The 14,642-nt window shown below is 40.4% G+C and overlaps 1 protein-coding gene and 1 long non-coding RNA gene across 2 annotated transcripts; one reads left to right on the forward strand and one right to left on the reverse strand.

The window, feature by feature from the left end:
• Positions 1-1,734: 1,734 nt before the first annotated feature.
• LOC126987338 (uncharacterized) lies at positions 1,735-5,565 on the forward strand. The gene is made up of 3 exons (XR_007740755.1): positions 1,735-2,441; positions 3,526-3,587; positions 4,426-5,565. It is a non-coding gene; the product is annotated as an uncharacterized LOC126987338 (long non-coding RNA).
• Positions 5,566-10,414: 4,849 nt separating this feature from the next.
• Positions 10,415-14,601, reverse strand: LOC126987335 (putative nuclease HARBI1). Its single transcript, XM_050844306.1, has 4 exons — positions 14,416-14,601; positions 13,951-14,043; positions 13,072-13,285; positions 10,415-12,770 (listed from the first exon to the last, which is right to left on the reverse strand). The coding sequence occupies exons 3-4, from the start codon at positions 13,283-13,285 to the stop codon at positions 11,923-11,925; spliced, it is 1,062 nt and encodes a 353-aa protein (XP_050700263.1). The 5' UTR covers positions 13,951-14,043; positions 14,416-14,601; the 3' UTR covers positions 10,415-11,922.
• Between the last annotated feature and the right edge of the window lie 41 nt (positions 14,602-14,642).

Genomic DNA, 14,642 nt, shown 5'->3' on the forward strand with positions numbered 1-14,642 from the left:
TTGGTATTTTTGGCTGAGTGTGTTATGAGTACGCTGACTGTTTGCATCCTGTAAGTATGTGTGTGGGTCAATGTCAATGTAAGTGTGTGTGATCTTGTACAGAATTTTAAGTGTGTGCTTGTCTGCACATGTGAAGAGGTTACATATTAATCTGTTGTTTGATCTGTGTTATGATGCCTGGTGTTCAAGTTCATTGTTTATAATGAACCGAGCCACCTTGGTGTTGATTAGTGCTAACTTATAAATGTTTGTGTGTGTGTAAGGATCCCACACCATGGAACAACATGCTAGTGTTGGTCTCACAAGTGTGTTGTTCATCAGCGCTTATTTGTCTCTGGCCCTTAAGCCTGTGTCAAGTGAGAACCTATTACCCTGGGACACAGGCAAGTATCTAATGTCTAAGTTAAAAGTGTTTGCTTTCCCAGAAAACCCATTTATCCATCAGCCTGATAGGGTATCAGGACACCTCTCCTCCCGAAATTGATCTTTCTTTCGGCCACCTCTTTTAATTATTTTTTGGGAGCAGCGAGTAGTGGGCTTTTTTTATTATTGTTTTCTTTTTTGGTGCCCTTGAGCTGCCTTCTTTGTTGTAAAAAAGGGAAGATGAACAGGTGGTGTGCCATCTGCTTAGGCTGGGCCTATGAATTTTAGAGTAAAAGAGTCGACATTAAGATGGTACAGCAAGACACAGAAGCTAGAGGGAGTAGACTGGCATGTAGGAGACTGGGGGAGCAAGCTGATGTTTAAAGCAAGAACGAGAACCCCGCAGCTAAATGGCAGGAATAGGGAAGGGGGAAACCAGAACTGTAGCTGTAGGACAGGGGAGAAAGAATCAGTGGAACACCTAATAGTAGAATGCAGCAACTATGAGAGGCAGAGAGGGGAGTTATTAGTAGCACCAGGGAGGAGTGGGCTAAGAGGTTGGAGGAGGACACCGGGGCCATCGCACGGTACGTGTTGGATGGAGATGCAGTGCTGGGAAAAAAGGGCACAAATGCTTGAATAAGTGCACGGATAAGCAATGTCAGTAAGTTATTCCAGCAACAAACTGAAAAGTAAAGTGTGATAGTATATTGCAGTGAAGAAAAATTAAGCTACACAGCACAATTGAAAGGAAAAGTGTGTGAATAAACAGGAGAGACGCCCGAGAGGAGGAGGACAGGTCAAAAGAAGAAGAAGAATATATGTTTACATATCCGCCTAAATGCGTTCCATTTACGGCGCGAAAACCCGGACATGGGTCTGGGTTTATCCCCGAACCTGGTTCCGGGTTTTGTGTCAAATGGAAGATGCTATAACCCTGCTCGGCAGTAGGGTCCCTCCGGGTCACCCAGATCCTCTAAAATGGGTGCAGGCTGCGGCGTCAGCTGATCGGTTCCGCTAAATGGAACACGCCAGATCACGACCCAGAAACGGGTTATGCTAAATGGAAGATGCTAATATGTGTGGTAAGTGAGCTCCTCCATATTCTGACGCAGCTGTTTCCACTGCCACTGCTCGGACAACTGTGAGGCATGTTGGCGCCAAGACTAGAAGGAAAACAGCTAAAAAGAGAGCGATTGTGAGAGCCCTAGTGATGGTAGTTTTGTCGTGATGATAATTATCCTGTGTGGCAGGCTGTAGTTGCTACACGTCGCCATAGCCATACGCTTATAACAGCAGTGGGGTTGGGGGAATCTTGGCCCAGAGGGGGGAATATTATCCTGGGACAAAATTCCCCCAGGGGGATATATATCCTGGGGCGGTATACACAAAAGTTCTTAGCATCGCTAAGTGCACTTAACGGCAAAGAATCGTTAAGTTTTCTACTTAAAATGGCGCTGGGCCGCTTAGCGCTGAAGCTGGAGCACTTAGCGGGCGGAAAATTTAAGGCGGGAAGGGGCCCTTAGCACCGTTAAAAATGCATAAGTATTGCAACATGGTGGATTACAGCGGGATGAAAGGCATCACCTCCTAATATATCTGCCTCGTCTAGACGAATTGGAGGCGTGTAATGATTTGAAACTCATCCTGAAATATCTGTGGACTGTGCTGACCGTGCTGAGATGAGTGGTTCGGCGAGGCGGACCTTGGAAACACCTACATGGCCATCACGACTGAAGTGGTGTTCGCTGACAGGTAAAATGCAGGTGCAACCTTCACAGGCTGACAGAGATTGAGTGATAACAGACACTGGAGACCCTCCAAGCGATGGCTGGTGACCGCCTGCCACCATCCACAGGCTGTCACAAGGAGCCCTGGGAGTAACCTTGCTGGAAGCCCCGCGGGCCGCAGTGTGTGGCTGTCGTTATACAGCCCCCAGCCATCGCCTGGAGGGCATCCAGTGTCTGTTATCACTCACCTTAGGTAGTCTGTGAAGGTCCAGTCATCACTGGTGCACGTGTATCTTACCTGTGATCAACACCGGCAGCCACAGACTCCTGCCCAAAGAACGAACACAGGTGAGCCAATATTTTACCTCGCCAGACTTATCCTTTACAATATTCAACTCTTTAAACCTAACACACCTGTTAATCTTGTGACTGACTTCAACAAACGTTTCCCACCAATCTTACCAAACCCTAAACAATACCTATTTGGGTCACTAGTGTCTGTTATTTAATTTTTACTTGACTAACCTCCCAGCAACGATAAACCAAACCTAACCTGGGTAAATTTATCATTGACATATAGTTATTTCAACTTAATCTGTTATTTAAGATAGCCAGTTTTAACCAAATCAGCAATTATTTAGAAAAGTTGATATTTTTAACCTAAACTTAAATGTCAGAAGTGTCCTAACAAAATTACCTTCCTTTGCTTATTTTCAGTAACCAAACCAAATCAATTTGACGTACCGGTAGCTCTTAAACCGAACTTGCTCTAGTACTCAAGCTTGCATCACTTATGACTTTTTTCCTTTAATCCTAAATCAACTTGTTTAGAAACCTTGCTCTGACATACCTAACTTAATATAAGTTCACCTCTCCTAACTCAGATAAATTTCCGATTTGTGTTACTGACTATTTTTTAAACAAACATTTTGATTTTGGACGTAAATTTTTTACCAAACTAACTATCATTCAGAATGTTGCCTTATTTTAACTTAACAAAAAATTATAAACGTCACCTAACCTCATTGATCCTACTTAACGAACGGTAGCTATCCTTCCTGTAAAATACCTCCCAGGAATCCCTGGGTGTTGCAAAATGATACTAATACCCATGCTAGCTAGCATTGTAGTATTGTTTAATTTGTTTTGGTCGTGTCTTTTTTTTCACATTTAAAATTAATTAGTTCACAGTATATTATGGCTTTTGTTATTTGCAGCTTCCTTTCTTATGAAGATCTAAAAGTGAATTTTATGATTATTCTTAGTCTTACTCCCAAATAGCTATTAAAGTCAATCAACAATGCTAAAATCTTTTGAACAAAAAAAATTGCAAATTGGTCCATGAGTCAAGAGTTTTGACTTCTGGACAAGTATAGATATAGATATAGGGCAGGTACCAAAGCATTTCTAATTGTAATGTATCTATTTGCAGTGATCATGATGACATTGACAACAACGAGCAAGTCCTCCTAGACCTAGAGTGACCTCAAGCTGGTATTCGCCACATAACATTATTGTTTAATCATTTAGTTTTTATCATCCAGCATCAAGCAGTCATTCCCATGCAAGAATATAATGCACAATATAAGCAACTTCAATTGCTAGAAAATAAGACAATGTTGCCAGCCCATATAGTGTGCACTGTGCAGTAAATAACTCATGTAGATAATGCCTGTTATTCTATCATATACTTATGTCGATGCAAGGTCTTTTAGTTTTGCTTCGTATATTAATTACTAATCCATTCTTATTTCTCCGACGGCCATTTCCCGTGTCGATACGTCAATCAGTTCAGTACTTTTATTTTCTTAGCTTGTGTTTTGCAATTATTTGCCAATTAAATCACTGGACACATCTTAATAAATATCACAGATTTAATTATCATATATCAGTCCCATAAGTTTATTTCAGATGCTCTTAAAACAACATCTGTCCATTCATAGTCCAACTTAACCTGGTAGCAGCAACAGGCCAAATTTGTGGCTTTACCGTGTACCAGCGATGGGCCACATTTTGTCATGATATAAACCCCAAAAATAGATGATGCATAAACTGATCACAAATGTGTTGATATATATTATGAAATGGTTTGCGTGAGTGATGATTTTTCTCATTTTTCTCGCTCGGAGGGCCTTTAAGAAACATGATCCCTGCAGCTACCAGGTTAACTCTTTAGTATAGTACACTAATCAAGAAAACATCCCAATTAATATATATATATATATATATATATATATATATATATATATATATATATATATATATATATATATATATATATATATATATATATATATTATGTTGTTTATTTGAACTTGTACTCATATTTCAGGGCCAAACATGATGTGGAAGAAGAAATCAGTTGTCTCCATCAGTCGGGTTTGTGCCATGGCAGCTTTCTCCAGCTGTCCGGCAGAGGTCCAGTCCATGCCATGGAGAAATTCAGCCCCCAACAATGAGATGGCATGCCAGAGATGGATCCGCAGCTTCTCCTCCAATCAGTCAATCCTTGCAATGCCCTTTCTCTTTTCTTCTGTACCACCATGCTTACACATAACTGATCCAAGGTACTTAAACTCGTTAACCTCCTCCATTTCTTCACCATTCAAAATTATTTGGCATTCTTTTTCACATTCAATGCCCACTCTATATGGGCATACAAACTCTACAACCTCCCTTCTACTCCGCTCACAAACCATCACTTTACTTTTGTTGACATTTACTTTCAACTTTCTCCTTTTACATACACTATCAAAAACACTGACCAAATTTTGTAAGTCACTTTCATTTTCTGCATTGAGCACTGTGTCATCAGCAAATAAGATTGAATTCATCACCCACTTCCCTCCCTCCCTCAGCATACATTTTTACTTCAATTTCCCCAACTTTGCCCTTCATTTCTCATAACACCATCCATATAAATATTGAACAACCATGATGACATATATATCTTTAAGACGTCCCACAATGCCAGCCAATCGACTCTGTCATAAACTTTCTTTAGAATAACTAGATCCATGAAGGCAGCATAGTATTTTTTCCTTTTGCTAATATTTTTTCTAATAAAACACCATACTGAAGGAAAATATCTGATCCACACATCCTCTTCCCTTCCTAAAGTCTCCTTGTTCTTCACTGATTTTCTCTTCTGTAAGTCTTTGCGCAGTCTCAATTAGGACTTTTCCATATACCTTTCCAGGTAGCCTACACTCAGCAGACTTATACCCCTACAACTCCCACTTCCCCTCTCCTGCCCTTCCCCTTGTAAACTGGGACCATGATGGCTTTTGTCAAGTCTGCTGGGACCTCCCCCCCCCCTTCCCAGGCCACTTCACATATCTTGACCATTCATATAGTAACTTCATCTCCACACTTCAACATTTCTGCTGTGATTCCTCTCAATTCATTCATCATCATCATCCCATCAATGCCTGCTCTTAGGAGCTCCCACCAGGGATGGCCACGGCAGAAGTTTCCATCTTTCTCTATCCGGACACTCCCTTGCCTGCTCAAAGTTTCTCAAGGATCTCTCATCCTTCTCCCTAACGTACTCCTGCACCCTATCTCTCCATTTCACTGGAGGTCGTCCTCTAACATTCCCTCCTCAATCTCACATACACCCTTCTGGTCATCTTACTCTCCTCCATTTGCTCCATGTGGCCAAACCACTTTAAAGTCACTTATTCCCTTCACCCCCGTGACACATTCCAAAACGCTCATACACACTTTCATTACTTATTCCATCCATTCTACTCACACCACAAGCACTCCTCAAATAACTCATTTCCACTGCCTGCACTCTAGACCTCTGACTTTCATTCAAGGCCCATGTTTCACTTGCATATGTGAGGGTTGGTACTATTATTGTATTTTCAACTGATAACTGATCCAGGGTACTTAAACTCATTGACCTCCTCCATTTCTTCACCATTCAGAATTATTTTGCATTCTTTTTCACATTCAGTTCCCACTCTATATGGGCATACAAAATCTACAACTTCACTTCTACTCCCCTCACAAACCATCACTTTACTTTTGTTGACATTTACTTTCAGCTTTCTCCTTTTACAGACGCTATGAAAATCACTGACCAAGTTTTGTAAGTCACTTTCATTTTCTGCAATGAGCACCGTGTCATCAGTAAACAGGATTGAATTCAGCACCCACTGCCTTCCCTCAGCGTACATTTTTACTCCAACTTTGCCCTTTATTTTTCTCATGACACCATCCATATAAATATTGAACAACCATGGTGACATGACGCACCCCTGCCTTAATCCCACCTTTATCTCAAAATGTTCACTTGTCTCTCCACCAATTTTGACACATGCAGATGCACCCTCGTAGAAAGACTATTGCACTAAGCAGTTTTCCTCCCACACCATAAATCTTTAAAACATCCCACAATGCAATCCAATCGAATCTGTCATAAGCTTTTTCAAAGTCCATGAAGGCAGCGTATAGTTTCTTTCCTTTTGCTATTATTTTTTCTCCTACCATCCTGAAGGAAAATCTTTGATTGATTCCATCAGTTCCTGCTGCTTTTCCATTTTTTAATCTTTTTAATGCCTGATTTACTTCTTCATATGTTATACTTCTTTCTTTATATACTCCTCCTCTACCTCCGCTCAAAACTGTTGCTGTAACAGCTGCTGGACGTCCATCAAAAAAATTCATTAAGTTTTTGAAATATTCTCTCCATGTCTCTTTCACAGCTTCCCCGTCTTTCAACATCTTACCATTCTCACCCATAACTTCATTAATTTTCCTTGGGGAGATATTATTGGGGTGATGCTTTTCTTTATTTTTTTACTTCTTTCCAATATGATTTCCTGTTCCCTTTATATTTTTCACTTAGTCTTTTCCAAAGTCTTCACCAACTCTCTTCTTACTTTCTTTTATTGCTTGTTTTAATTTCATTTTGCATTCTCTATATTTCTTTTTCCTTTCCCTTTTTACTTGCTCAACCACATTTCTTTCTTAAGTTTTCTTAAAAAAGTTCCCTTTTCTCTTTTACTATCCTCCTTATCTCTTCTGGCCACCATGAATTTCCTTTTCTTTTTCCATCTCTCACCACTTTCATCCCTACCACTTTTTTGTTGTAGTTAACACTACTTCTTTAAATGTTCCAAAAACTTTTTCAGTATCTGTACTATCACACTTTCCCATTTTTCACTTAAGGCCTCTGCCATTTCATGTTATACTCATCTTTTATTTCTTTTTTCCTGTAACTTTTCTATATTCAGTATCTCCTTTTTTACTTCACCTTTCTTTTCAAACACCCACTTTTGCAAGATGGTCAGAGCCATCGAACATCCCGCTTACTACCTTCGCGTCACAGATATCCTTTCTCAGTCTTCCATCTACTGCCACATTATCAATCAATCCTTTCTGCTCATAATCATTCCCCCTCCTCCATGTGTATATGTGGATATAGGCAAAAGTAATAAAGCCCCACACATCAGAAGTTGTATTGCTTTGCCTAGGTTATGCAGATGATGTAGTATTAGTGGAAGGATTTTGCCTGATCCTAAATGACTTTGGTATGGAATGGAAACTTATCTTTAAACATAATAATGGAAATTCACACCAGCAGTAGGACAGCGGGTGCTGGGAAACAATATCTTAGAGGTAATAGAAACACATGGTTATTTAGTATTTGAGATAAGCAAGGAGGCCATAGGAGAAAGCACAAAGAAAACTGAATGAAGCCAAGGTAAGGAAAATGACGGGTGTTAACATCAGTGGTAGAGAAGGGAAATTAGCCAGTATGAATATGGAAGTTGCTAAGTAGTAACCCCACAGCTATCTTGTATGGGTCAGCAAAACTAAGACTTAAGATGTCGGGAGATTAGAAGTCATTCAAGACCAGTTGGCATGATAGTGTTCACATGCTCTCAGGGGAAATGGGGTGAAGCTTCTGAGAAAGGTTAACAAAGGGGAAGCTGAGTTTCAAAGAGAGGAAATGAGTGAACACCGGTGGGCCAAATTAATATAACACTGGAAATTCAAGACAATCCCCTTTGGAGAAAGGAAATATACAGAGAGGGAAAGCATATGATGACACTGGAGCAGAGTGAAACAATGTGCATGGAAGACCTGTCAAAGATAGTTGAGAAAAGTGGCCTCTGTGAATGGAGAAGTACCTATACCTATCTATAGTACATCAGATAGGTGTAGAAGCTCGGGAAACATTAGAACATTTTATAATAGTACTAATGATTGTGTGCCTTGACCCACTGAGGCAAAGATATACCAGAGTAACCTGACTGAAAGTTGATATATATAAAAATAAATAAACAAGAAAGTCACTGAACACACGAGTCTGAAATTATGGTAGCCATCTCACGTGAGGCTAATGCATTATGTGTTGTATGTTGGTCTCTGAATACAGTACAGTGACAAACAGCTTGAATATTGAAGAAACTTCAAACTATTGAGGAGTGTGAATTAACGCATCTTAGCACATTGCATTTTGGCGGTAGAGGGGTCAGGTTAGGTTGGTCATAGGCTAGGTATAGTTAGGTTTGGTCAGGTCTGGTTAGATTTAGTTTGTTTTGACTTGTTTACTTTTATTATTTGGTAATTCCGTGTGATACGCTTCGCGCTACGCCTTTGTTGTCACCGGCGGCTGAGGAGACGACGTCAGGGCAGTAATATACATATTTTACCAAAACACATAAAAGAATAGTGGAGGTACACCGGAAACATGAAAAGATGCACCTTTATAACGATCATAGGCAATAAAGACCACAAGAGGAAGAAGAAGAAGGCTCGTTTATGTCGATCATTTACTCCATTGATGTGTCTATTGTTTCCAAACAAGCTTTTGTGTACGGATAGATAACGTGTTGAATTCATTATAGCTATTTCATCTTTGCATAATATGTCCTGTGGTAGCTATATACAATGCTTTTGCAAGTTGTCGTTTTGCTATGCGATGCACTTCATACCGGTATTTTGCTCAAAAAATACTTAGCTTAGAGTCCGCTAAGGGGAATTCTAAGTAATACTTAAGGGCCTATGCTTAGCTAAAAGTTGTTAAGTGCAAGGCTTAGTATTATTCTTAGAATATTTGTGTATACGGCCCCTGGGCCATATTTCCCCCGGGGGGAATTTTGGACAGGGGGAAAAACAGACCATTACACCGGTACCGGTACCGGTACCCGAAGGAGTTTTTTTTTTTCTTAATGACTTCTGATGAAATTCCCAAATAAATTTCCTGTAAAGAAAACTCTCTCTCTCTCCTTCAACTTAATATCAACTAGAGTAGAAATGCAACGTTTAGGGGCCTTCTGATTAATGTAAATTCACTTAGGTTTAAGGACAGACCACCTAGTCTGGACCATGGGGTCTGTGTGGTCTGATTTTCTATGTAAATCTCTCTCTCTCTCTCTCTCTCTCTCTGAATGAAGTGAATATTTATTTTTTCGATAAAAAAATAGCATGTATAGTTATTATGGATGTACTCGATCATAGTCTAATAATAACAATAACAATATGTATTAGCGTTTTCTAAAGACTCGTGGGACTCACTAACTTTTAACCCAAGACTTCGTTTTCTTTTTACTTGCCACTGTTAAATTCGTATGACTCGTTAACTTTTAGAGAGAGAGAGAGAGAGAGAGAGAGAGAGAGAGAGAGAGAGAGAGAGAGAGAGAGAGAGAGAGAGAGAGAGAGAGAGATCATATTTATCCAATAAAGCATTAACGAAAAAAGAGTTTGAATCCCTTGGCGAGAGTTTTTGGCTATAAAGAATTGTATGATGGATTATATAAGATGATTAAATATTGGAGGTGTAGTAGGTGAGAGAGAGAGAGAGAGAGAGAGAGAGAGAGAGAGAGAGAGAGAGAGAGAGAGAGAGAGAGAGAGAGAGAGAGAGAGATCACCATAGTAAGTGGATATCTCGGTGATATGGGTAGTGGGTACTCGATCATAGTCTAATAACAATAACAATATTTATTAGCAACCTAAAAAAGAAAAAGAATCGGACATGAAGAATTATCCAGTAATTTCAATAAATAAATCAAATAATAAAATAATGGAAACGGGAGCTGTGATGGAAACGGAAAGCAGGACAAAATGGTGGGAACTTGGGGAGACGGTCAGCGGGGCAGTGACTCAGCGTCTACACACAGGGCCCATACCACATGGAGGCGGGCGAGCGCCGAGCGTCACTAAGATCCTAACGGTACCGGTACTAGCGGCAATGCGCAGTGCCGAGTGATCATTAAGCTTCACGAAACCCAAGTGATCATGAGGCTTCGCGGTACCAGGTACCGGTACCTGGTACCGGTACTCGGCGAAGTTACGCTTGGCGATCGTGTCGGTGAGGAAGGCCGTACTTTAAACACCCATTTTTCTCCAGCGGTGGCGATCGCCAGTCTCGGCGACCGAAAGTGATCGCCCGCGCTAACACTCCCAAAGCCTGCTAGATGTAGCACCGTGTCGACTAAAAAGCGCGGGAAATTTGTATGGTGCATATTCATCCTTCGCATACATTATATGCTGAGTACCCGCTTTGGGTACATCAGGGTCTCCTTCGACGAAATTTATCAAAAACATGACGGTAATTACTATTTTTCGTTTCGAAATATGTAGAAAAACAAAATATGAGGAATATATACATATATATGAAAAGGGCCTCTGACCCCACACCTGGGGAAAGGAATAAGGGAAAAAGGTAGGAATCGTTCTGACGAATGATCATGAATGTGGGTGTGACATGGGTGTGGGTGGGTGGATATAAAGACAACGGCTGCCCTGAGATTAGCGCCTCACCCAGTCCTCAGTGGCCTAGGGATTAGCGAGTGAAGAAAATTTATTAAGCCCTCGAGAAAAGAATGTGTGTGTACATGTGTGTGTGTGTGTGTGTGTGTGTGTGTGTGTGTGTGTGTGTGTGTGTGTGTGTGTGTGTGTGTGTGTGTGTGTGTGTGTGTGTGTGTGTGTGTGTGTGTGTGTGTGTACATGTGTGTGTGTGTGTGTGTGTACATGTGTGTGTGTGTGTGTGTGTGTGTGTGTGTGTGTGTGTGTGTGTGTGTGTGTGTGTGTGTGTGTGTGTGTGTGTGTGTGTGTGTGTGTGTGTGTGTGTGTGTGTGTGTGTGTGTGTGTGTGTGTGTGTGTGTGTGTGTGTGTGTGTGTGTGTGTGTGTGTGTGTGTGTGTGTGTGTGTGTGTGTGTGTGTGTACATATGTGTGTGTACATGTAATGGATCACGAAAAGAGGTTGGCAACAGAATACTATGCCAATCTCTCAAAAGTTCATGAAAGCCAATTGGAACTAATTGCCATTCAAAAGAGGTGTGTCAAAGAATATCACGAGAAAAACTTGGCTCGACTAAAAAATCACTAATCATTTTTTTCTTCTGTTCTGAAAGACTTTCAGGATATGATTGTCGTATTAAACATCAAAATACTTTTCCAATAGATTTTATTAGTCAACCATATAAAACAGATTCCACAAAAATATAAAACTTGAAAACAAATATAACTTATTTTCCAGACTGAAAACCACATTACCTGAAGGTAGAGTAGGGTTCCACGCCTGTGTGTTTGCATGTCCTGTGTGTGTAATGGGAGTATATGCTATAGCTATGTGTGACTGTGGAGCTCAGAGCTCATTCCTGTCCAGTTGACCCTTTGAGCTTGTAGTGGGAGAGACCCATTAACCCAGCACGGGCCAGATAGTCACCCCATTTGGTATAGTGCCTGCAGCCTTTGTATTGGCTTACTCCCTCAGTTTACAAAACCCAAAAAAGATACAGACAACAGTTTACTTTTATCACTATTTGGGCAGCAAAAATTGGTCCCTGACATTTATATCATTTCATGTTATTCATTTGAAAATACATTATTTATCATGTTTGCCCTCTTCCTCTGTCCTGCATGTCTATTTTGTGCATACTCAATGAGTCTTTCCTCTTCATTTATAATATCATTGTCATAATCTTCCATATCTTCATTCCTGTCTGCCAGTGCAATGTTGTGCAAAACAGCTGCACTGCAGATTGTGGCCATGGTTGTGTCCAGGCTTGTACGCATAGGAATGGCCAGACAACGGAATCGTCGTTTCCACACTCCAAATGCTCTCTCTATTACATTACGGGTTTTAGCATGAGCCAAGTTATATCGTCCTTCATTTGGCCGTGATGGATTCCCAACAGGAGTCATAAGAAAGGGACGAAGAGGGTAGGCTGAGTCCCCTAACAAATGGCCATTGTAATCGCCAGCTTGCAACTGAGCATACAGAGAACTATTAGCAAATATTCCGCTGTCGTGGACTGATCCTGGCCATCGACATATAATATTATAAAATGTTAAGTCTGGACCACACACTGCTTGTACATTTAATGAAAAGAAGCCCTTTCTGCTTCGGTAAGTTTCTGCTTGCTGACCACCTGGACTGAGAATGGGGATGTGTGTGCAGTCTATTGCACCAATGACACCTGGGAATCCAGAGATTGCTTCAAAGTTTGTCTTGATGGACCCTAACTCATGCCTTCCAGGAAACTTTACATACCGCTGATATAAAGCAGCAATGGCACACACAGTATGTGAAGAGCATGAACTTACAAACTGCTGAGAGACATCCAGGCAATCTCCAATAGTTTGGTGCAGGTCACCAGTGGCCATCCATCTTAAGGTGATGAGGAGTTGAAGGTGAGGTGGTACAGGACATCCTATGGAAGGAGAGTAAATTGTTAAGGATAACCAAGAATAAATCCCATATCTTGCATTCCATTGTAATATATCATCTATATGTAGGGCAACAACTGCTAATGATTTTGATTAATGTATTTGATGACGTGGGGATATGGTATTTATTTGCTATTCACCACCCCAAAAAATTAAGGTTATGTTTGAAACATTAAAATCAGCCATGACAACAGTTTCCAAAGGACTGGGTGCATGACTAGAGAACTTAAAGAATTACCACATGTTTAAATCATTATAGCGCAATGGTATATTATGTACACTAACCTCTTGCATCAGCTGCCTCTGGTAAATGTAAGTCAGCAAGTAAGGCCCTTGCGCTTTGCTTTGATATCCTGAACCTGGATGTAAATTCCTCTTCAGTCAAAGTCAGGAATAAATCCAAGCGATCCTTCACAATCCTTCTCGGCAGTCTGACCCTTTCCCCTGCAGCATCCTCGAGGACATCAAGCTCCTCAAAAACTTGTAAGGCTGCCATCATCTGAAGAATATACATTATATACAATGATGTAATGCTTATACAAACAAAGTATTATTGACTGTTATATATGAATAATGATGTATGATGGAAAATGGACTTTGGCAGCAAGTAGTATTTATGTAATGTTATTCAAACAAAGTATTAGTGACTATTATGAGTTATGATGTATGATGGGACCTGTATGCCAAGAAATGAACTTTGACAGCAAGTAATATTTATGTAATATTAATGTGATATGCAACATATCATCAAGTAGTAGAACTAAGTGAAGAATCAATGTAATGACAATTGGTCTTCGAATATTTATGATACAGATGCTTTGGTATTGTTTTACAAGTGCACCTGCATCACGGTGAAAGACACCTATGTGCTTTATGAAGGGGGTGTAGGGCCCCTAGTTGGTTTGAAAAAAAGTTATCACGGGGATCGAGGTTAGGTTAGTTTTAGGTTTACCAATAAAGGGCGAGTGTCCTGCAGGAAATATCGATGGGTTTCACTAAATGGGAAGGGGGGGAGGGTAGAAGAAAACTAATGGTAAGATTATTTAAAAACACACCAAAAACTACCCTCTAGAATATTTTCATCTGCCATAGCAAGACAGGCACACTTGTAAAATTTTAGCGATGTTTCTAGTAGTAACCCTTCATAAATTCTAGTTGGCTTACCTGGGTCTTGCTCTTGATCTAGGTTTAGGAGGGAGTGACCCCACTAGACAGTGACTACAGCCTTTATACTTGCTTGCACTCTTATGTCAATACCTGAAAATACAGGAAACAGGAAATACCTTCATCAGCTTTTGTTACATTTTGCCAATTAAATCCATCAATAATTTATAAATACACAACTGACGAATGATTCTGAATACTCATTTTGTAAATTTCATTATGAAATTATGATGAAAATAACAACTTATTAACTCATCCTGCATAAAATCAGTAATATGACTAGCCCGGGCAGGACTCAAGAATGTGGCCTTGGCACAGCTCATTATGGCTCACCTGCGGGCGTGAGACACCTTTGATGCACCTGACAGTACCGCTGCATTCATCAAAACATTCAAACAAAGCCGCAGGCTTGCATAAAATGGAAATTAACCTAATTATGTGAAGGATAATACAGAGTGCACTTACCGGAGGAGGCAGGCGTCTTGAATCCTCATGGAGCGATACTACATAGTCTTGAAAAAATATGTAAATACATCGATATTTATAAAACTTGCTTGAGTTATTGCAAAAATAAATTAGTGTGTCTTTTCTAATTCGTTCAACTTCTCATGCTACTGCAGACATAGTAAAACAATTCAAATTTATGCCTTTCGCCAGCGGGAAAGGAAGCCTCCGCCTGGACTTTCGCTCGG

This window comes from Eriocheir sinensis, chromosome 64, assembly GCF_024679095.1.
Source record: "Eriocheir sinensis breed Jianghai 21 chromosome 64, ASM2467909v1, whole genome shotgun sequence".
Classification (NCBI taxonomy): Eukaryota; Metazoa; Arthropoda; class Malacostraca; order Decapoda; family Varunidae; genus Eriocheir; species Eriocheir sinensis.

Bases quoted from the DNA above. Each gene is read 5' to 3' on its own strand.
- LOC126987335 (XM_050844306.1), bottom strand. From the start codon at position 13,285: ATGATGGCAGCCTTACAAGTTTTTGAGGAGCTTGATGTCCTCGAGGAT. The intron at 12,771-13,071 runs GTTAGTGTACAT...CTCCTTCCATAG, and splicing joins AGAGGCAGCTGATGCAAGAG to GATGTCCTGTACCACCTCAC.